Source organism: Spermophilus citellus (genome assembly GCF_964194105.1).
Source record: "Spermophilus citellus genome assembly, chromosome: 14".
NCBI classification, from domain to species: Eukaryota; Metazoa; Chordata; class Mammalia; order Rodentia; family Sciuridae; genus Spermophilus; species Spermophilus citellus.
Genome location: NC_138194.1, coordinates 33,010,542 through 33,033,053, shown reverse-complemented (window position 1 = coordinate 33,033,053; position 22,512 = coordinate 33,010,542). Strand labels below are relative to the sequence as shown.

At 36.0% G+C, this 22,512-nt stretch overlaps 1 protein-coding gene across 2 annotated transcripts in view; it reads left to right on the top strand.

Moving 5' to 3' along the window:
- PREX2 (phosphatidylinositol-3,4,5-trisphosphate dependent Rac exchange factor 2) overlaps window positions 1-21,668 on the top strand; it is a 294,603-nt gene extending 272,935 nt beyond the window's left edge. Inside the window, exons 38-40 of one of the 2 annotated variants that reach the window (XM_081266437.1) lie at window positions 2,269-2,371; window positions 9,376-9,443; window positions 15,418-21,668. In XM_081266437.1, coding sequence (XP_081122563.1) covers window positions 2,269-2,371; window positions 9,376-9,443; window positions 15,418-15,463 — 217 coding nt within the window. In that variant the 3' untranslated portion in view covers window positions 15,464-21,668. The remainder of the gene's footprint in view (window positions 1-2,268; window positions 2,372-9,375; window positions 9,444-15,417) is intronic. The other variant, XM_081266436.1, reaches the window with a different exon arrangement.
- Window positions 21,669-22,512: the final 844 nt, after the last annotated feature.

The following is a 22,512-nucleotide window of genomic DNA, read 5'->3' as shown; positions in this document are numbered from 1 at the left end:
TGGATCTAGAGGCTTTTAGAGAACACCAGAATCAAAATATGTCTTGCAAATGCTGATTTTTTTTTCTTCTAGGCATTCAGATGGATACAGTTGAAAGAAGATAAAAGGTTATGAGGCAAATAATGATCTATTGACAGCAAAGTTGTGGATTACTGCTAGGCTTTTATTTGTGTGCTTAATTTAAGATGATAGAATATTTGTGATGCTGTGAGTGGAAATACTAGGCAATCCTGAATCAAATACAGAAAATATTTCCAACATTTACATGTTTGTTACTTTCACATATTTTTAAAAACTTAAAGACAATCTTGGGACCTAATTGGATATACACAGTATTTAATATGAAAGGACAAATGTAGGTGCAGCTATTCATTTTGGATATTTTGGAAGGAGAATATATGTATCCATTTGATGGTGGATTTTTCTGGGAGGTGATGTGCTTTGGTTTTAAAGCAGTGACACTTTGAGGTACCCTGTCAAGGACCATGTTACTGGACATATTGATTTTCTGATCATAGTAAAATCTTTTTAGTCTCTGGCAGATAATTTGCTGCTATACTGCTGTTTACTGCAGCTTGAGGAAGGGAGGAATAGGTCAGTTTGAAAGGATTAAGAGAATGGATAAAAATTATAGGCTGCCTGTTAAAATACCCTCACAGTGTGTGTTTGTCATAAGTAGAGTAGGGGGAGTCACGTTTTACCAGGAAAGCACAGATGTGTTTCAGTATGATTAGAAAAAGGTAAAGATTTTTTTCCCTTAGTGTCATTCAGCTGGTGTAATGAGCATTATTGATTAAAATGTTAGGATCAATAAAGATTTAAAGTTGCAGTAGAGGAGACCTTACAGAGGAGGAAAAAGGTTACAGTAGGCAGGCAATTAAATGCTTTGTAGAAAATTGATTTCTTAAACTTGAACTGTCAGTTACTCTGCTTGGCCTTCATCGGCATGGATTCTTCTGCAGAATGTGCACAGAAAACAATATGCATTCCTATAAGACTCATACACTAAATATTCGTGAACATCATGTACAAGGAGAAATTCATTATTTAAGGTTTTCCAAAGAATTCTCTGTAATGGTAATGATGAATGATGCCTTTCAAGTCATTGAGCAATCAATAAACTTAACATTGTTTCTTCTTAGAATTTACATATATATATATATATATATATATATATATATATATATGTAAAATATGTAGTCATATTTTGTCAGATTCTAGTATTTAAACAGTAATGTTTTAAATCCCTCTTTTTCTCAACTCATCAGTATCAAAATCTACCAAATGTATTGGACTTTTTGTGTTACAGCCTCATAACCCAGGATCAGGAGTTAGATATTCCTTACACAGAAGCAATTCCACTGCTATTTGTTGCTTATTACTATTATTTATAGAAGAAAATACTGGAATGATCTGGAAAAATACATGAGTAGGACACCAAACCGTACAGGGGTCAGTGCCAGAGTGGAGAAAAGACTGTAATCAAACTATCAACAAGTCAAGAAAGGAAATAAAATCCACTATTACAATTTTTAGGAAAAACATCTCAAATTAATGAGCATTTTTTTTAAAGTGTGTGCAAAAATATCCCTAAAATCTAGATGCCGGTACCTGAAAATACTAACAACTAAATATGGGCTTTAATGGGTGCTGTGGAGAAAATGTGGAACGGTATAAAAGAAAGGCTTAAGTGGAAGGAAAAGAACAAAGACTGACAAGTCCCCTCACTTCTGGTTAGGACACATTTCTCAGGGCTATTCTTGCATTATATTTCCATATAACTAATTTAAATTTCTTTTGAAACTTTTACAAATAGTGTTTTAGATTGGGTCCAAAAAACGATTTTTAAAAATCAAATTTGATCTTAGTGAAACAGTGAATTTCACCACTTATTTTTCTAAATAATATTTGTGCATGTGTTGAAATGCAGTAACTATCAATATTTAGAAATGAATGATAAACATCAAAAACTCATTTATTCTAAGTTGCATAAAATATCAATAAAAATAATAGTTAATTATAAAAGTTATTTAATTTCCTTTGGAGGAGCTCTTTTACAAACAACTCATTATAGGTTTGTTTCAATTTTGGATTCTTAACTGTGACTCAATAACCTGTTTTCAGGTATTCTGGGTAGAGAAATCAGTGGTTCATTGTTTAGCACTTTGATTTTGGTGGATTTCTGATCTTTTAATCCATAGTTCACCCTGTCTGGAAGAGTGTCTTAGAAACCAGTGAGTTCTCACTTCCTCTTGCCTTGGCACACAGGTGCACCCTGAGTGTGACACTGGAGCAAGCCATCATTCTAGCCAGGAGCCATGGGCTGCCTCCTCGCTACATTATGCAGGCTACAGACGTGATGCGGAAGCAGGTGAGTCTAATGCTTGTTTAGGGGAGTTTTAGAACTCTCTGTGTTTGAAGGTTCCTTTGTTCATTCATCAGGTCAGGTGTCTGGTGCCTTGATGTGTAGGGCACTTTTCCAGACACATGACTTGGTATGGTAAGTTGTGGGTAAGAAGCAATACCATGGGATGAGAACTTGGTACAGACCCTTAGGTAAGGGTTCTCCAAGAATTTTGGATAACCCTGGAAAAAAGGAAGTCTATGCAGTAATCTCAAGGAGTAAAGGGAATTGGCTATGCAAATTAGGACAGGAATGGACTAGGGGCTTGTGTAAGGGACAAGATAAAGGACATTTGGAATTTTCTGGAAGTTTTAGGTGATTTTGTAAATCTTGGGGAATGGATTGAGAGAGGGACAGAGGCAAGAAAAAAGATGGAAAAAATTGAGCAATCTGCTTACTTATCACATACTTCTGGTGATCTCTCAGACTTCCATGCTATGCTAAGAAGTATATGTTTTATTTCAAGGATAAAGTGCTGACTTCAAATTTTGCTTTAGAGAATGAATAAACCGCCTTTGGGCTGTGTTTAGGTCACTGGAATACTCATAGTTGAGAATGTACTCTCTGAATTAATAGAATGAACTTTGTATCCCATCACGCAATAGCTTTTTTTAAAGAGTAGTAGCTTAGTTTTTAACTTGTAAGATTCTTTTAAAAAAACCAAAATAAAAAATGGACTAATTTCAATTTACTAATTAGGAAATAAGCTTAATCTAGAAGAAAAGACAACCTACAGAATGACAAAAAATCAAAAGATACTAGTTTTTTTAACTTTATTCTATCACCTTTAAGCTACTACAATAGAAAAATCTCTTTTTTTTTTAAAAGAGAGAGTGAGAGAGGGAGAGAGAGAGAGAGAGAGAGAGAGAGAGAGAGAGAGAGAGAGAGAGAGAGAGAGAGAGAGAATTTTTTAATATTTATTTTTTAGTTCTCGGCAGACACAACATCTTTGTTGGTATGTGGTGCTGAGGATCGAACCCGGGCCGCACGCATGCCAGGCGAGCGTGCTACCGCTTGAGCCACATCCCCAGCCCAGAAAATCTCTTTATTTGCTGTTTTGGTTCGAGTTGTCCAGTGATATTGAGTGATTAATTTTTAAGGTATGCATTTGCAATTATGACTGCTTGTATTTACCAAAGATTTAGTGTATAACTCCTAAGCAGACACATAAATCCCTCTGGGCTTGCTCCCAAGATTACAGTACAGAATGTCAACCAAGCCAATGAAAAAAATCAACAAAAGATTACCACTGAGCTGGCACCTGCACTGTAGAGATCAGGTACAGTGAGGGCATATACATGACACTTCTGGGTAAGAACCCAAGAACTGAAGATTGACAACCAAGATCTTAGAAGGTCAAAGGATTTACTAAGTAAAGGTTAGATCTACCAGAATTTTGGGATAAACTGTTGTCCAGCTGGCAAAGGACAAACACAGATGCAAATTGTCAGAGGGCTCAGGAAGAATTTTTGGAGAGCAGATATGCAAATTATCCTTTAAAAAGTAAATAAAAATAAACTTATGATTAGTCACATCAGAATTGTATTTGCATCGCTAATTTTATTTTATTGCGTCGCTCTTAGAGTAAATTTCTAGGAGAACTTGGAAGAGCCATCTCAAAAATTGTGACATATGGCAAGAATCTATCTTTCTTTAGAATATTCCACTAAGGAGGTTAAGTCACTACATATACATTCCTATATTGTGGAAATGAATAGCCATGATTCTAATATCTTTAACTTCTTAACTGAAAATGGAAATAGAGATAAAGTAAAGACGATGTTATAGAAGCCTAATAACTCATTTCATGGTGCAGAGCTCTTTAACGCATGGTATATTTATACAGTATTAATACATGATATCTGGAATACCATTTAAAATACTGAAAAGTCATGCAGTTTCTTGTAATGTCTTTATTGATTTCTGAGCTGCATTATTTTTCCAGTATTTATCACTCTTTCCTGCTCCTTATTTTTTAAAATAAATACATTTAGAATACTTTCTTCCTTTTTTTTTTTTTTTTTTTTTGCAGATTCCTCAGCACCAAGTTATGCATCCCAAATAACTGATTTAAAACTTCTTTGTGGAAGATCTTAGGGTCTGGGGCTCTCTTTTAGGGAAAGCAAGCAGATGTTTCTACAGTATTCTTTCTGAGGCCAATGTTCTTTTCAGTATTCAGCCAAAGTACATGGTGGGTTTATTGGCCGGGATCCAGTCTCCAAGCCAATTCTTACACACTTAGAATCTGAGCAGTTAGAATACAAATCTAAATCAAGGCTAGAACTTGGATTTTCTGTCCTTTTTGCTTTCCAACCTCAGAGAAAAATATTTAGCCATTTAGACTAAACTTTTCAGAGATAGAGAGGTTAGAAAAGTTTTTATCTTTACTATAACTTGAAGTATTTGAATTATTTCATTATCAATTTGAATTTTTATATTTTAAGATATAATAGTTTGTTAGCTATATATTGAAGTTTTGCAATACATAATAAACAATATAATGAATAAGCTAAGATCTTCAGTTTCTTTCTAGAAATGAACTTTTTGACATGATTTATTCTTATTTATAATTTCAGTATTATTTTCATGTGTATATTTTGTACACATGGTATTTTAATTTGTTGCTTGAGTTGGAAAAAGGATACAAGATATAAGGGAAAGTGACCATATAACTTGCACTTTTTGATAATATTTACAATAACCATAAGCAGCTCTTTTATATAACCAGGTGATCTGAAAATATTGAGGTCTAAAATTTTATTTTCATTATAAACTTATTAAAGTTTTCCATGCTAGAAAATATGCATACCAAATGTCCTTTTAGGAAGCCTATGCAAAAATTGTTTTTGATCTTTTTAGTAAAAGCTGGGATTCCAACATATTCTGTCTTCATACCTTTGGTGTCAAGGATCTTACTAGTCACCAAGAAAAGACTTGGGTGTGATGAAGTCCTGGCCTAGTCTCATGGTGGAATATGTAGGCAAATTGCCAGGATACAGGCACCCACATGCAAGTGTAAAACCTCAGTCTTTCAGGATACAGAACAGGGAGCATGGTCCCTCAATAATTGGGAAACTGAGACTTATTCATTATGGTATCAGAGTTTCCTAGAATAATACCTAGTATAAAGTTAGTGCTAAATGAGGTTTGTTCAGTAATGGTTGTAGCTGGGAAGATTGGAAAAGGCATCTCACACAAGGTGAATATTTGATCATGGCTAAGAGCACAGATTCTTGAGCCAAGCCACCTCAGTTGGAGTCTCACCTCCATTGTTTATTATCCTGTGATTTGGGACAAGAGTTTTAGTTTCTTTATTTCTTAATTTTTTCACTATTATAACAGGAATATTAATAGCACTTGCCTCATAGTGTTGTAATGAGAATTGTATAAATCGATAGACTTAATGCACTCAAAGCATTAAGTGATTTACTGAATAACCTGTTATTAGCAAATGAAGGTGATATTTTATTTGCATCTCAGAGACAAAAATGTAATGCAGACAGAGAAAAGAGTATTAGGGAGGGCATTTAGGCAAAGGGAGCAATATGAATGAGTGTGTAAGAATCCAAGTTGAATATATGAAGAATTATATAGATGGGTTCAAGGTAAAACATGCCACATGATGTATTCAGCATGGTGAGCATCACATTTAAAGAAAGCAAAAAAATCTTTCGATTCACTACTTAATGGAATATTATGACACTATAGACAAAGAATTAAATGTGAATACTGGGGTCTTGTTAGTGAATCTGTTTTCACATGGATATGACTTAAAAATTCATAAACCAATTTATGTGTACACTAGGATTGAACAAATAAGTAAAGATGTCATAAGTAATGAGAAGTCAGACCCTCAGTGACTGAAAAAGAAGTCATATATCAGGAAAGGGTGAAGGTTGGAATCTACAATGAACCCTGTGGTACTAGGTTGGAATTAGCAATATCAGTATGACTAATGGGTCCATACACACAACACACATAGATACAAATAGATGTAAGAATGAATATGGTATTCAAGTATGTTTGTGTTAATAAATAAGCCCCGTCTGCTGGAAAGCCCTGGAAGTAGTTGTATCATCAACAGTAATGAGCACAACCTGTATCCAAATTCTGGTTTCTAAATACTGTATTCCAATGAAAAGAGCCAAGGCCCTTGGAGAAGTGATGAATTACCAACTGAGACAGAGAAAATGAACCTAGAATATCTTGAGGTGCAGAAAATAAAGACACACTAAAATTAAAACATAATGAGTGTATATCAAAAGGTTACAAGAAGCAACCAGAAAGAGCTCCCATTAGTCAAAACTAGAATGCTTTGAGTAAAAAAAAAATTAACAAAAATATTGGATATCTCATACAGTAAAACCAATATATCCAAGTCCATGCTGAGTTAAATATATGATTGAATAATTAAATAACTGGGGGAAAATAATCCTTCTTTACAGAATCTCAGTTCATAAACACTACACTAATTTTGTTGCAGATAAAAAAAATACCAGTGGAGGCTAAAATAGTGAGTGAAAGTTCAAAGAGAAGCAGGATGTTTGCAAAGTCTCATATCCTCTTTCCCAGCGTCTTTGTTAAGTCTGCGAAGGCAAGGTGGGAATGTTGCAGTGGGAAAATAAGGCCCCTTAAGTCAAGTGATAAAAGTTAATGTTCCAGGTCATAAGATCTATCGGCATCATATGTCCCCAAATATAATGCACAGAGAAGGGCACAACATCACTTCTGTGATTTTATTACTTTTTAAAAAATTCTTTTTCTCTACCTAATCATAAGAAGACATCAGATAAACATAAATGGAGACAGTCTGCAAAATAATGACCAGCCTGTTAATTAAGGTCACAAGGAGATATTAAGGAACTGTCAGGGGAACAAAGCAGATATGAAACAAAATGCAGTAGGGGATCCAGGATTGGGTTCTGGAAAAGGAAATTGGGGAAAATATGGAACTGGAATTAGATGTGCCATATAGTTAATTGTATTGTACCAATACAGTTCTTGGTTTTTATCATTGTACTGTGATTAAGTAAAGGGTAAACATTAGGAGAAAAATGATGAAGCATGAAGAAAAATCTCTGTTCTATTTTTATAAATTTTCTCTAAATCTAAAATTACTTTAAAGTGGAAAGTTTTAGCTACTTAATTGCAATTCTTTAATCCGTCCTGTCTTTTGTCACCAGTACCACTACCATCGCTGTTTCCCTATTTGCCTTTTTATTAGGTCCATCTTAAGAGAATTTTTTTAGGTGTTTTTTTTTTCTCCCTTTTTCTCTTCCCTTGACTTAGTTCAGTATTTGGAAGCTAGAACATTTCAGTTTCTTTTTTTTTTAATGTATATTTTTAGTTGTAGATAGACATAATACCTTTATTTATTTTTATGTGTTCTGAGGATCCAACCCAGTGCCTTACATGGGCTAGGCAAGCACTCTACCACTGAGCCACAACCCCAGCTCCAATTTCACAGTTTCTTAAGCACCCTTCCTTTAGCTATGCCAAAAAAAAAAAAAAAAAAAAACAACTCTGCTGTTTTGTTCTCTATAGTAACTAATTTCCATTAGGAACTGGACAGTAATTATAACTTTATTCATGACCTTGACCAGTTTTAGAAACTTTTTTATTCCTGAAGATCATATTTGTCTGGTGCTGTGGCACATGCCTATAATCCCAGCAATTCAGGAGGCTGAAGCAGGAGGATCTCAAGTTCAAAGTCTTCAGCAACTTAGCAAGGCCCTAAGCAACTCAGTGAGACCTTGTCTCTAAATAAAATACACAAAAAGTATTAGGGATAGCTTAGTGGTTGAGTGCCCCTGGGTTCAATCCCTGGTCCCAAAACCAAAGAAAAGAAGATCATATTTAAACTATAAACTTTGAGTTAAAATTCTTAAACTTCAGAGATCCATATTGATGTGGCTTTTCCAGGAATTGCTTTAGAACTATTTCAGAAAGCATTTTCTTTCTTTTTTTTTTTTTTTAATAAACGCACTTGTTGTCTGGAAGTTTCATTTGATACACATGATCATATTTGATACCCGATAAATATTTTGTATACTCAGTACATGATACACCATTGGAATATTCAATAACCGACTGTTAGGTGACTGACTGAGTATACTTCTTTTTTTTTTTTTAAGAGAGAGAGAGAGAGAGAGAGAGAGAGAGAGAATTTTTTTAATGTTTATTTTTTAGTTTTCGGCGGATACATCTTTATTTGTATGTGGTGCTGAGGATCGAACCCGGGCCTCACACATGCCAGGCGAGCGCACTACCGCTTGAGCCACATCCCCAGCCCCTCAGAAAGCATTTTCTTGCTAAATATTATTAAATTTAAAATAGTCAGCTATTCAGCTAAGGAAAAACAGGTGCCTGACTGTTCCAAGAAGGTGGTGGGACAGCAGGTATTTATACCTTGTTTGTTTCCTATTTTCAGCATTTGAAGTTATTAATTATTGTGTCTAGGAATAAAGACATACATAGGATGTTGAACAGGAAGCTGTTAAACTTATTTGAATGGTTCAGATGTCTTTAGAAATAATTATTAATCATTTTGAACAGCATAGCATATTTTCTTTTTTTCCCTCCCTTTGCCACTGGGAATTGAACCCAAGGGATCTACAACTGAGGCATACCCCCACTTCTTGTTATTTTTTAGTTAGAAACAAGGTCTCCCTAATTTGTTTAGATCCTTGGCAAATTGCTGAGGCTGACCTTGAACTTGCTATCCTCCTGGCTCAGCTTCCTGAATCACTGGGAATACCACCATGAGCAGCCTTACAACACCTTCATGCCATATTTTGATTCTTAAAAGCATTAATTTCAAAGATGTTCAGGTGGTGATTTCTCTTAGTCCTTATCCAGTCTCTCTTGATGTTAAATATATTGTTGGAATAAGTATTCTACATTCAGATATTAATGATATTTAAATAAATAGTAATACAGTATAGAGCTAAAAGTGATTTTCCTGACTTCAGGGAGCAAGAGTTCAGAACACAGCAAAGAATTTGGGAGTGAGAGACCGGACCCCTCAATCAGCTCCAAGGTAAGTACATCCCTGCCTTCTCTTTCCAGAGGGTTCATCAGCTTTTGTTCTGCATGGCTAATATACCTACTTTAGGATATGTCCACTATCATAATATTCCTGGGGATTGACCTCAGAAACACCCAGGCACTAAGTGTGATTAGGGATAAATGATCATAATTAAATGGATACCATCCTATTTTGCACATTCCATTATGAATTTAAAAAAAAAGTCCACATGGATACAACTAACTGGGCCTATAACCAAAATGCCATTTTCATTTATCCTTCTATTATCATGCATATTCTTTCCTCTATTGGGATTGTCTTTCCTATCTGTGTCTATATGGAAGACTCCTACTTAACCCACAAAATCTACTTTAGTTATCATCTCCTGCTAGTAGTCTTATTTGTGTTCCTTTTCTCTGGTTGCCCTAGGTATCTTGTATATTGCTGTATGATAGCCCTTATGTTATGCTGTGGTATTTTGTTGACATGTTTCTGTGCCCAACCTGAATAGGAATTTTCAGGAGTCAGTATGGATTTTAGATTTTATTCCTTTGCTCACCATAGACATCCAATATCTAAACTGATTTCAAGAACATGTGAATGAGTAAGCATATTAACAGGGCTATCATCTGAGATGCTAAATATTCACAGTTCACACATCATCATAAGAAAGGACTCCAGTCTACCTTTAAGACAGATGAACATAGTTAGCATCCACAGAAAAAATGTTTTCCTCTCAGTTTCCCTGGTGATTAGGATAGGCAGTCATCTATCCTGGAGTGGGACAAAGCTAACTAATTTCTTCTACATGCAATTGCTTTTATACAATTGCCTTTGGGCAGGAAGTAGGCTCCTGCAAATGCTGTCATAGACAAGACACTTTTTTATTTGTTTTTATTTGCAACACCATTACCAGAGCAAGAATGAAGACTGCAGCCTTTATGAAGTTATATTTCATTCTGAGAAACTACATGGGAAGTGAAATTTCTTTGAAAAGGAAAAACATATCCCCCACCCTGAAATGGATGGAGCACTCATTTTATAGTTGCATTTCTTTTTAGTGCTAACTCCTAACTCTGTTTAATCCTCGTCTTGTTATCGTTATCTTCCACAGTTGATTAGATTAGAATCTCCTGGTTTCTATTGCTGAAGAATCATTGCACATAAGCGTTGTCTCCTCAATGCCTTGAGCAGACATGGTATATTATATAACAGACCCACTGAAGTGTTAAAATCCCAATAAAAAAAAAAAAAACAAGATAATGGCTCACAGGATGTTTTTAGCTAGATCTTATAAGCACTAATAAACAGTGAGTCTGAGATAAGACTTTAGCATCCTGATCAATAAGCCAATATGCAAGCCGAACACAAGAAAAGCAACTGATGAATTCACTTTCTTCTTTATTGGTTTATGTAATACTTGAAATGAAGCTCAATAAAATCAGCCAGCTATAAAGTTAAAATAATAACCCTGAGAGATTAAGAGTAATTTAAAAAAAATGGATTTTAGTTACTCTTTTATTCATTCTACAAGCATCTATTTAGGACCCAAGAAATGCAGCCCAGTCTGCTATGCCTTATGAAACATGTAAACTTGAAATAGAAGTAGCTCTGGCCCTCAAGGAGCTTTTAGTTAAGTAGGCTTGGTGAGGAAAACATCATTGTAAGCAAAGGTGGAATGTGAGAAGCTGCCCTTGGATGGTGCAGAGAGAATTCTGAGCACAGAGGGCTGGGATTCCTACTCAGCTAGAACAGCACTCCATCCTCAAAGGCAGTGAGTTGAAAGACACATTTGCCTCTCCAGCTCAGACCACCCAAGGCAAAGCTAGGGTAGTGTTTCTGGAAGGTACCTTCACAAAAGTCTAGTGTGCTCTCTCTGCCTGAGATGGTCTTTGGTTCAAATCCCCCAACCCATCTCCATCATAGTACACTACATGTGATAATAACTGTGACACAAACCGAGCATAAATTGTCATGAGAACATGGAAGAATCATGCGCAGCCAAAGGAGGGAGAAGGAAGGTCACAGAATGCTCCTGGTCTAGACACGGGGGCCCAGAGAAAACATCACATTCTGAGAACCATACTTTAGTCTGTGTGACTGACAGTTGAAAGTGATTTAAGAATAGATCACTGGAGGATGGAGATGCAGGCAGGGGCCAGATCAGAAAGACACATATCAGAAATACTGAAGAGTTTTCATCTTAACTTGAAGACAATAGGGAAACATCAACAATCTTCCTACTTGGAAGAAGATCTGACTTATAGAATTTGTCTCAGGTGACATTAAAAGGGTCTATTTCTAAGACTGAAGATAGAATTTTGAAAGGAGACTATTGAGAACTCCAATGGAAGAGTGGATTAGAACAGTGCTTAGAAGGCAGACTTACTAGTCTTTGGACACAAATTGAATGAAGATAGATAGGGGAATGGAATATTCCAGAGTGACTATAAAATCTTTGACTTGAGTAATAAGGGGTTGGAGGTTATTGCCACTGAGATAGTGGATCACAGGGACTTCCGTGTGGGTTATATTAGTGGGCAGTTCAACACACTGGTCCAAAGCCAAGGAGAGGCAAATAGGTGGAGCTGTGGTCCTGTGAATCATCAATATTTAGAAGGTCAGTGAGGATATAGAAGTGAATTTTATTGCCATGGTGAGTGGATAACAGATGAAAGAAGATCCAGAACCTACCAGAGAAATGCCAATAATGAAGAGAAAGCAAAAGAACAGGAGTGACAGAGTCAAAGGAGAGCACGTGGAAATGTGGAAGGAAAATAGGAGCTGGTTGATCTGGAATTCGAAAAAGGAGGAAGTGGCTGTGGTCATACCATAGAAAGAGTGAACGTAATAATTTCGGAATCAGAATGCTGGAGAGAGGAGTATTAGTCTTTAATAGTGCTGAGGTAGGTTGGTTCTGAGTAGTGACAACAGAAAGTCTATTCCTGGGAATAGGGTTCCTGGACATCCTGGCTTCATCACATTTTGCATACTCCCCTCTAGGAATCAGTGTCTGAAACTACTTTTGGTTTTAGGATATCAAGGTGATGAGAAGCATTCCATGTGCTCTAGGTGCTTGCAGTCCAATAGAATGGGAAGAAAAAATAGATTTGGGCGATCAGATGAATGTGCTGTGATTGAATGGTGCTGAAGTAGGGGTTGGGGGCAGACTTCCTCTCTTTGGCTTCTACATTTACAAAGCAATTGTCAAATTTTCATCAACGACCAAATATGACATTCCAGATGTCAGATCACTAGTTGTGGCATATTGGCCTTGTTTTCTATTATGTCACAAAATCTGGAACTATTTTGCTGTAAAGACTTTATTTGGGGAGGCCGCATCGTACTATAGTGGTTAAAAATGAAAAAAAGAAGAAAAGTGATTTTGAGGAGTCCCAGATCTTGCTACGTGATCTTAGTGAGGTCTTCGTTTTTTGAGATTCTATTTTCCAATCTGTAGGATAAAGAGAATTGTATTGAGATAGTGTACCATTGGTACTTGAACCTCAGAAGAGGCATTTACTTTGTCTCCTCCATTAATACATCTTATATTTTTGCTATATAGAAAGTAAAGAGCATGGGCTGGGGTTGTGACTCAGCGGTAGAGTGCTCACCTAGCATGCGCGAGGCCCTGGGTTTGATCCTCAGCACCACATATAAATAAATAAATAAGATAAAGGTATTGTGTCCAACTACAACTACAACTAAAAAATAAATACTAAAGAAAAGAAAGATGAAAAGCCTGATATATAAGAATAAAATTTGAAAATTCTTCTCTCTGCTAATTTGAATTTGGACTGAATCACCAGCTCCAAAAATGGCTCCCTGAGCCCAAACAGGAATAGGAGGAAGTGGAGCCAGGAACAGACCTCACTCCTGCAGGGCACTGGTATGCATGAGTATAATGAGAATACAGGAAGGGCCCCAGATGTTGGGCAAAAAAAAGGCCTCCCGGTGCCCAACAATTTAGCTGCCAAAACACAAATGCCTCAGAGCCGAGTTGGAGTCTAACTCTTTACCTATTACATTTTACTTCCAAACTTCATCTGCCTGCTCTGAATTCCCAGAGCTCTACAATTTCTATTACAAATGTGTCTGAACTCAAATAACCCTGAGTCTCTTCCAAGAAGCCTCAGAAGCTGAATCTGTCCAGCTCCACAGAACCCAGAGCTATTATTTCATTAGGTGATCACAGAGAGTAGCCTTTTCTCCAATTTGCAAGGCAGACATTTCAGACTCATCTACCCAGTGGCATTAGTTACATTCTGTACAAACGTGCAGAGCAAGGTAATGGGATGTGGTGGCACAGCCCAGATCTCATGGGTAAGGACGTTCACCGCCCATCCTCCTCTTTCTTTTCTACCTGAGTAAAAGCCATTGTGCTTTCTTACACCTTAGGCAGCCCTGTCAGGGAAATAAGAGGACAGAAATTAAGGAGGAAAAGAACCTTCTGATCATCCTATTTTTTTTTTCAGTCCTGAGAAAGCAATTTGAAGTAACACCCTATCTTTCAGCTGCAAAAGAACATTTCAAGTACACCAGCTCAATTTAATGCATTCTCTTCTCCAGAAAAGATGAAATAAGCTTTTATAATGTGACATGTCCTTAGTTCAGTATTCATCTCTTCCATGGAGATAACATATAGAACATAAACCACCTTCCCGACTTGAAGTACGTTCAAAGATAATACATTCTGCGTTTCCTAAGAAAGTTCATGTTGTTAACCGAATTTACAACTCTAAATTAAAGCTTTCTCCTTCTTCCCCATTGATTTAGAATTAGCATGGAATTAAATGTCAAAGGAGAGGGAATTTATAATTTACTAAGTAGGTTAACAATTCATTTAAGCTGTGTTCAACGTAATCTGTCAATGGGAGTGAATCACTACAGCTAGCCCTGAGTTTGGACTGCTTTTGAAAAAGGGAAAAGTTGGGGCTCAGAGTTTGGCTCAGAGGTAGAGTGTGTGCTTAGCATGCATGCAGCCCTGGGTCCAATCCTTAGCACCAGAAATAGATAAACAGATGAAGGGGTAGCGTCGGATTCTGCGTTTAAAGTCATTAGCTTAAGCTCTGCAGTGCAACCAGTGTGGAACCTTGGTCACTATTAGGGGTAACAGGTGTAGTCCAATATCCAACCACTCTAGTTCAGCCTCTCTTCTTTCAGGATACACTGAAATTAACGCACATGGCCTTAAGGTCACTAGAGTTAGGGTTATCTGGCAGCCATCATGTTCACTTTTACTTTGGTTCTAGAATTAGGATTCAACTATTAAAAAGAATGTGGAGACTGGAACTTGTGTAATCTTAGCTAATTCCTTAGAATTTTTTGTTAGTGCTCAAACAAAGAGGAGCATCTCCAGGCATCTCCACAGTTAATGTGGATTCTTTGACCCACTTTAGAATCCACTGACCAGGTAAGCGATAGACGGCAGAACCAGGTGGCCAGTCCTTAGGAAACCCCAGCTAGTGTGCCTTTGAGATTCAGGCCTCAGGAATCTGCCATGTTAGGCCATTATTCACATCCACACCACAGGCATAGTCCAAAATGCAGTTAACTTCAAAACTGGTCAGAAAACCAGCAGATCCCTGTGAGATAAGAGCTGTCTTCCTGTAAACAAGATATTCATAATGACAGAGGTGATGGCAATTATAATATCACCTCCTGGAATTCAGAGAATAGATTTTTACTACCAGCAAGCTAAGCAGGCTTGGATTGGCAGCACTGGAGCAGAACAGCAGGTTTTTAAAATGCAGTGTTGCATAATCAGTAGCCATTGAGAGATGCAAAGAAACCTGGTTTTCTAAATCACAGAACCAAAATTTTAGAGTTTGCTTATTCATATGCTATGCTTAGTGAAGTAAACAATGCGGCCTTGACTCGTAGAACCAAAAATAATTACTTTCAATGTATTTGTTATACCAATAAAATTATCTCAGGTAAGGTACAAAAAGTGGGCAGCTGTCAAACTTACCTGTGCCTCTTCTAGGCTGTACAAGCTGTGCGAGCCCCCTCCCCCCGCTGGAGAAGAATGAAGAGAATCCCAAGGAACCAAGCAGGTGGAAGCTTCTGAACACTGGCCCTGACCAGTACATGCTGGTTCAGCATTCTCTACTGAAAATAAAAGAACTGCATTTTTTTTCTTTCCTCTAAATCTTTCCCCACGGTGTTTTATAACTAATGCTCAGTTTGTACTTGGATATTTATGCTGGAAACGGGTAGGAGTTCATTCAGACTTCAGCCTCACAAAGTGATCTCTGTAGATTGATATCATGTCTTCATTTTTCATGCAAAAATCCATCTCCGGAATTTATAGAAAAAAAAATGTCCGAGATAAAAACATTTAACTATTGGTCTCCTCTCGGATTCATTCATTTGATTGTATCTGTTTTCAGTTTCCCCAAATGGACACATGTAATAATGGATAGTTTTGCTTGAAGAAGTCTGTCACTGAAAAACACATGGCCACACTTGGCACATCATCATGTGAAAGTTAAGAATGGTATCGACTGGGAAGCATAGGTTTTCCATCCCCCATTCATGTCAGAGGAGGGAATATATGTGGAAGCTGAAACATATGCTTCTCTGTTTGTCCTAAGGGCTGCTCAGTAGAGGAGAAGGGAGCTTTCAGGCCTCCAGCAAGACTTTCTTCCATTACTTCCAAGTGTACTTTATGCTCATGAGCACGTCCAGTGAGCTGGTGCTGTCCTTGGTCTCTGCTGTGGGCCTGGCTTCCCAAGGATTCTTGTCTCACATGCTGTAGCATCAGTGACCCTGGGTAGGGCATGGTGTGGGGATCAGCAAGGTGAGGGGAAGGGGAATGGGTCAAGAAGAAAAAAATAAACCTATTTAAAAACTCACTTGTCTACCTTAGAAAGAAACCTAAAACTCAGTTTTTGGAAGCCTTTCCACAAGATGTCAGACTCAAAAGAATTCACCATCAGGAGTGCTTTTTTCATCCAAGTATTGTACAAGATGTGAAAATAAAGCTTTACTTGTTATACTTTAAAAGGACCACCGGAAACCTTGATTGTGGACACAAAGTATATTCCATGTTCATCCTAAATTATGTGTAATTTTTGTCGTTTCTGCACTGATATAATGGTATGGTTTTATCATTGTGAATAATTAACATTTATTTTAAATTCATAATTCTCAAAATAATGGAAAGACTCATATTGTGTTTATAATAATTAGAGCCACACTTTGCTTCACAACAGGAGGAAGCTCTGAGAAAAGTATCACTAGGCAATTTCATCATCATGCAAATATCATGCGCTTACACAAGCTGAGATGGCTATGACATCATTAGATGGTTTAATTTGTGGGACCCCTGTCATCGATGCTGTCCTTCATTAACCAGAATGTCATTATGCGGCACATGACTGCATGTGGATTTAGACTAAGTATGTGAAATAACCATGGTTTAGGCAAATCGTTATTAAATTTTAATTTGCAAAATCTAATAATGGCTTTCACACTATCATTAAATACCTTCATCACTAGCAGCTGTGTTTTGAATAACAAAAATACCGTGTTCTATATTATGTCTGTAAACTTACTGGTCAAGGTAATAGTTGTCATTTGGCATGGAAGCACTTGAGATTCTTCTATTGAGCCCATAGATAAAGCAACAAACAAGGAAACCAAGATCAAAGTTTTCAGAGCAAAAGTTGGACATTTTGAATTTAATGAAGATAATGACCTTCACATAAGTTTCTATATTAAATAACTCTGGACTCTCTGAGGTCTCACATTCTTGACATTTTCAGCAAGTGATCCTGAAGGCTCATCTAATTTGTGATTTTTTTTCCTGCTCTGAAAATTCAATAGCTTTCAACGCAGGGCTAATGAGTGAACACACTGGTTGATTAGCTGCTGCTTATCATGTTGTCATGACTGTCTTCTAGTCACCGTCCTGGCAGTGATCCTCATCAGAGGCCTGTCACCTAAACATTTTAGAACTTTGCCACATCTCCTGGGCCCCTCTATCTGCTCTTTAGGTATTTACAAATTAACCTATTTTAAAGGGTCTAATCTCTATAATAGAATATGCTCAATAATATTTCCAGGGTTAGATGTACGTGTACAGTCCATCAGTGTATATGCCACTTACTAAATTCATGAACGCCTGAATGGTTCCTATTAACATGAGTCACTGTTGTTTTTTACTGTAATAATATCTGTAACTAATATTTACTAAATGATCACTGTGTGCTAAGTGGCACCTCTGATTGCTTTTCCCACATTTTGTTACTACTTCACATAATCCTCATAACATTGATATTAGTTGGTCTTCTTTTTATCACTCCCATTTTATGTGCATTTGAGGAACTGAAGCAAAGAATGTTCCAGTGACTTGTACCAGTTCGTATGACTCACAAGTGGTAGAAGCAAAATTCGAACCCAGGAAATCCTTTCTCTTAATATGTTATGCTGCTTTTCCATGTTGATATAACAACTATTGTAATATTATCAATTACTTGTTAGTAAAGTTAGAGTTATATGGCCTGTGTTGCCATGAAAATATACATATTAAGCTGAAAATAAAAGTGAATGGGGCTGGGGTTGTGGCTCAGTGGCAAAGCACTTGCCTCGCATGTGTAGATCACTGGGTTCGATCCTCAGCACCACATAAAAATAATAAATAAATAAATAAAGATATTGTGTCCATCTGTAACTAAAAAAAAAAAAGTGAATGGAACTATGTGAAATGCCTTTAACACATGAAAATCACAGGATTTCCTGGACATTTTACCATTTGGATACACATTTTGAGGAAACCCAGTGCTGTTGCAAACTGAACAAAATATTTTATATCATATGCCTTATAATCTAAGATGGCAGTTTTAGATATATATTGAAAGTCTAGAATGTAATGATATAAAATTTGACTATCAATTCCAAAACAGTGGTAATAGTAGGAAAAAAAAAAACATCTAATGGGTCAATTTTTCAATACCATATTATGTCTCCTTATGATACTGGACATTTAATTTGCCTTGAATTTTAAAACCATGTTCCTCTGTAACCATGTTTTCTTCAAATATTGCTAAAGCCTGCTAACTGTTCATCCAAACTCTGGATTTGGACATCTGCCCCTTCCTACCTAAAAGGGAAAGAGAGTCATGCATTGAAATTTGGGATCTCTGCATAGGACCTGACTTAAAAATAATTAATTAGTGGGGCTGTGGTTGTGGCTTAGTGGTAGAGCACTTGCCTGGCACATGCGAGACACTGGGTTTGATCCTCAGCACTATGTAGAAATAAAATAAATAAAATAAAGGTATTGTGTCCATCTCCAACTAAAATGTATTTTTAAAAATAATAATTAGTAATTCATAGTCAATGCATCATAAATATTCTATCATAACTGATACATATTTTCTAATATTATAAAATTTAGTGTGCTGTTAAAGAGAATGAGGAGTTTGAAAAAGACTAGAAACTTACATCTATTTCCATTAGAATTTAAGGAAGGGGAAAAATTTCTGTACTAGTTTTACTTTTGTTAGCTATGTGATGTTGAATTAGATTGTAAGCTTTATTTTAAAAACCAGTATCCCAACCTGAAGTCCCACATTATCTTCTGTCCCTTCAAGCACATTCTTCCAGTGGTTTAGGGTCCTGTGCATTTTGGCCACTCTTCTTGCAGCAACAATATTCAATTTAAAATGAGGTCAACTTCTTAGGATACTGTAAAACCTATGACATTGATTATGACTATTCATTTAAATTTTGTGATCATTAAATGAAAAAGGAAATGAAGTTGATCCTAATCATAATCGTACTAGCCAAGAAAATGAACAGGCAAGCAAATTGTAAGGGGCAAACTGATTTAAGGAAAGCAAACCCTTTTCAAGGGTTTTTCTGGCAACATATTTTATAGGCAAGATTAGTATTTATTGATTTGGAAGTATTAGGTTGAGAATAAATTACTCCATGTATGTAAAACTAATAATATATTTTTTACCTAAAATACTAAAGTATTCTTTCACTAGATGAAGTAGATCTTTTTCTGTATAACATGGTTTAATGCTGATTAGTGGGCACCTTTTTTATTCACTTATGTTTTTATAAACTCATAATAAGAAAATGTGAAATCAATAGTCATCCTTTAGGTCGCTTGTACTTTATATTTTACTTCAAATGTCATTCTCCTTTATAAGTACTATTGAAACTAGATTGGACTGAATTGCTTCTGAATTTATGGAAACTATATTTAATTTTTAAGGACTAATTTTATGTGTAACATCTTACTAAATTATAGTTTAACAACTCATAGTAATAGTAAATATATATATATATATATATATATATATATATATATATATTCATTTACCTGTTTTCTTTAACCTGTTTGCTGAATGGGTTGTCAGTTGTCTTCTTTAACTCTTAGGGGAAAAGATTTTGAAATGGTTTAGGATGATCTGAATTTCAATTATGAAAAAAAATATTTTGTATTCTCAAGTGTTTGCAGTTTAAGTGATGATTCTCAGCAAAGCTTTAACTTTCAGAACAGATTGGGAAAATATAAGAGGGGTTGTGCCAAGAATAGCCCCAGGTGATTCCCTTTACAAATACTGGCCGCCATCTTCCTTGGTGCTACAATTCCATAATAGTCATTATGGCTAATCTTTGGTTTCAGAAGAATTTGACTACTTCAACAATTTGCCATTAAAAGCAATGTCAGTATTCATATTGGCAAACATCTATGAGCAAGCATGGAAGACTGTTATGTGGCCTGTGTGTCTTTTAGCCTTTGTTCCCTAGACACAAGGCCTACTTCACTCAGGATAGTTTGCGTCTCTCTCTGAGAAGAGATTTCTGAAGTCTACTAGGTGTACTAAATGAGATATATCTGTATGCATGTCTCTCTATATATTATATGTATTTACTACTTTTGTTTTTATGATAACTCATAAAAGTCACTGAGATTCTTATGTCTTGTTTTACAGTAAGATATGAAAAATGGAATTGTTCAGCGTATGTAATGTAGACATCAGAGCTGTCCAAAGTAGTAAGTGTACTTGGTTGAACATCTTTCAATCACTGATGCTAGTTTGGTATATTTTAGTCTGCTTTTTGTAACCATTACAAAATGCCTGAAATAATAAGCTTATAAAGAAAAAAGGCTTGTTTCAGCTTATAGTTTGAGAGGTTCTAAATGATCAGCTGACCCCATGGTGTTGGGCCTGTGGCAAAGCAACATATCCTGGCAGGAGTACATGGCAGAGCATAACCACTCAACTTGTGATCAGAAAGCAAGGAAAGAAAAGGGACCAGGGTCCTGCAGTCCCTTTCAAGGGTACACCCCCCCCCCAATGACATAACTTTCTCTCATAAGCCCCACCTGCATGGTTCCACCAGTAGTGCCCTCTACTACATGGACCTTTGAGGGACATTCAAAATACAAACCATACTACTCACAATTCAGTTTGAAATTATTTGATCTGGCTTTGCCATCAAGAAGTAGCTGATTAAAAAGAAAACCGTTAAGTTTTAAAATTACAGTTCTACTAGAAATAGGAAGGTTTTGATAGTTAATTTTAGGTGCAAATAACAGAATAAATGTCATGTAGGAATTCAACAAATGCTTTCAGGATTTTATGTTGTACATGGTGCAGCTGGTGGGTCAAGTGTTTGTGTCGGTTGTTTGGTTTGGAAATCTTCAGTGTGTCTGTGTTTATTGATCACTTGTATCTTTTAAAATGACAATATTTGTAACAAACCTATTCTAATATCATGTGCATATAAATATTGTATGTAGTCAAGAATACTAAGTTGGTGAAATACTTTAGAAAACACTTTCAAATTTGAATAATGCTTCAAGCAAATTTATTAGCGTTTCAGATGAATATATATTTTTGTAACTGCCAAGTAAATGAGTAGAACATAGCTTTTTGATTAAAAATATTTTTATAAGTACTCATTTACACAGTATTCATTATTTTAAATAGCAAAATATCATATTGGTTCTATAAATAGTAATTGTTTTAAGTATATCTATATTTAACATCATATAACATCCCAAACTTAATGATATATTTCATCTGAATGTGTTATTAGCCCCTTTTCTTGTAAAATATCTATGTAACATAGTTCTGATCACTTCATATTTGTGTATGATTAAAATTATCAGGGTGAATTATGTATTTTATGTCATTTATTTGTGTGTGCATTAAATATTGAAATGGTAATATCGTATCATAAATATCAACAATAATAAAGGGAATTGTAGTGTAAGCAGTTCAGCTTCTTTTCATTTACATGTAATTAATTCCTCTTACATTCTTCCCTGATTAAAAGACCAACTATGAAACATAGATTTTTTTTTCACCCTTCAAGAATTCACAAACTTGACTGGCTCAGTGGTGTGTGCCTGGAATCTCAGGGACTTGGGAAGCTGAGGCAGGAAGATCACAAGTTCTAAGCCAGCTTCAGCAACTTAGCAAGGACCTAAGCAATTAGCAAGACTCTATCTCAAAAATAAAAAGGGTTGGGGATGTGGCTCAGTGGTTAAGCACCTCTGGGTTCAATCCCTGGTATTAAAAAAAAAAAATCGAAAGCTCAATAGAAGAAAGTTGATATGTGTGCATGAAGCAAATATATAAATATGAGCTGGAGAGAGAGGAACTACTAGGAAGGAACCAGAATAAGAAGCTTGATAATGACACATGGCATAGGAAACTTCATGGGAAATAAGACCTGTGCTGTTCTCTGAATTAACTAGCCAAGCTTTCAAGGTGTCTCCAGTACTTAAATTATGTATGAGCCATTCTCCTGGTTGCTGAGGGTGTTACAAATGCGCATAATTCCCTAAACATAAGGTTAAAGAAATTGGTATATTTAAGGTGATTCATGGAGTGCACAGACCAAAATGTTAACTACCAATGGAAAGCAATGAGAAGCACCAGCTATAGAAATTGAATTTAGATTCAATTAAACTTGAACTTCTGGAACATCTACAGATTACTTATCAGCTACTGAGCTAAGCTGAAGAATTTGTAACTAGAAACACATATGTGGCCATTGTTGTAATGGAGTTTACAGACTAAAGGAGGAAACATTGATATTAATATAA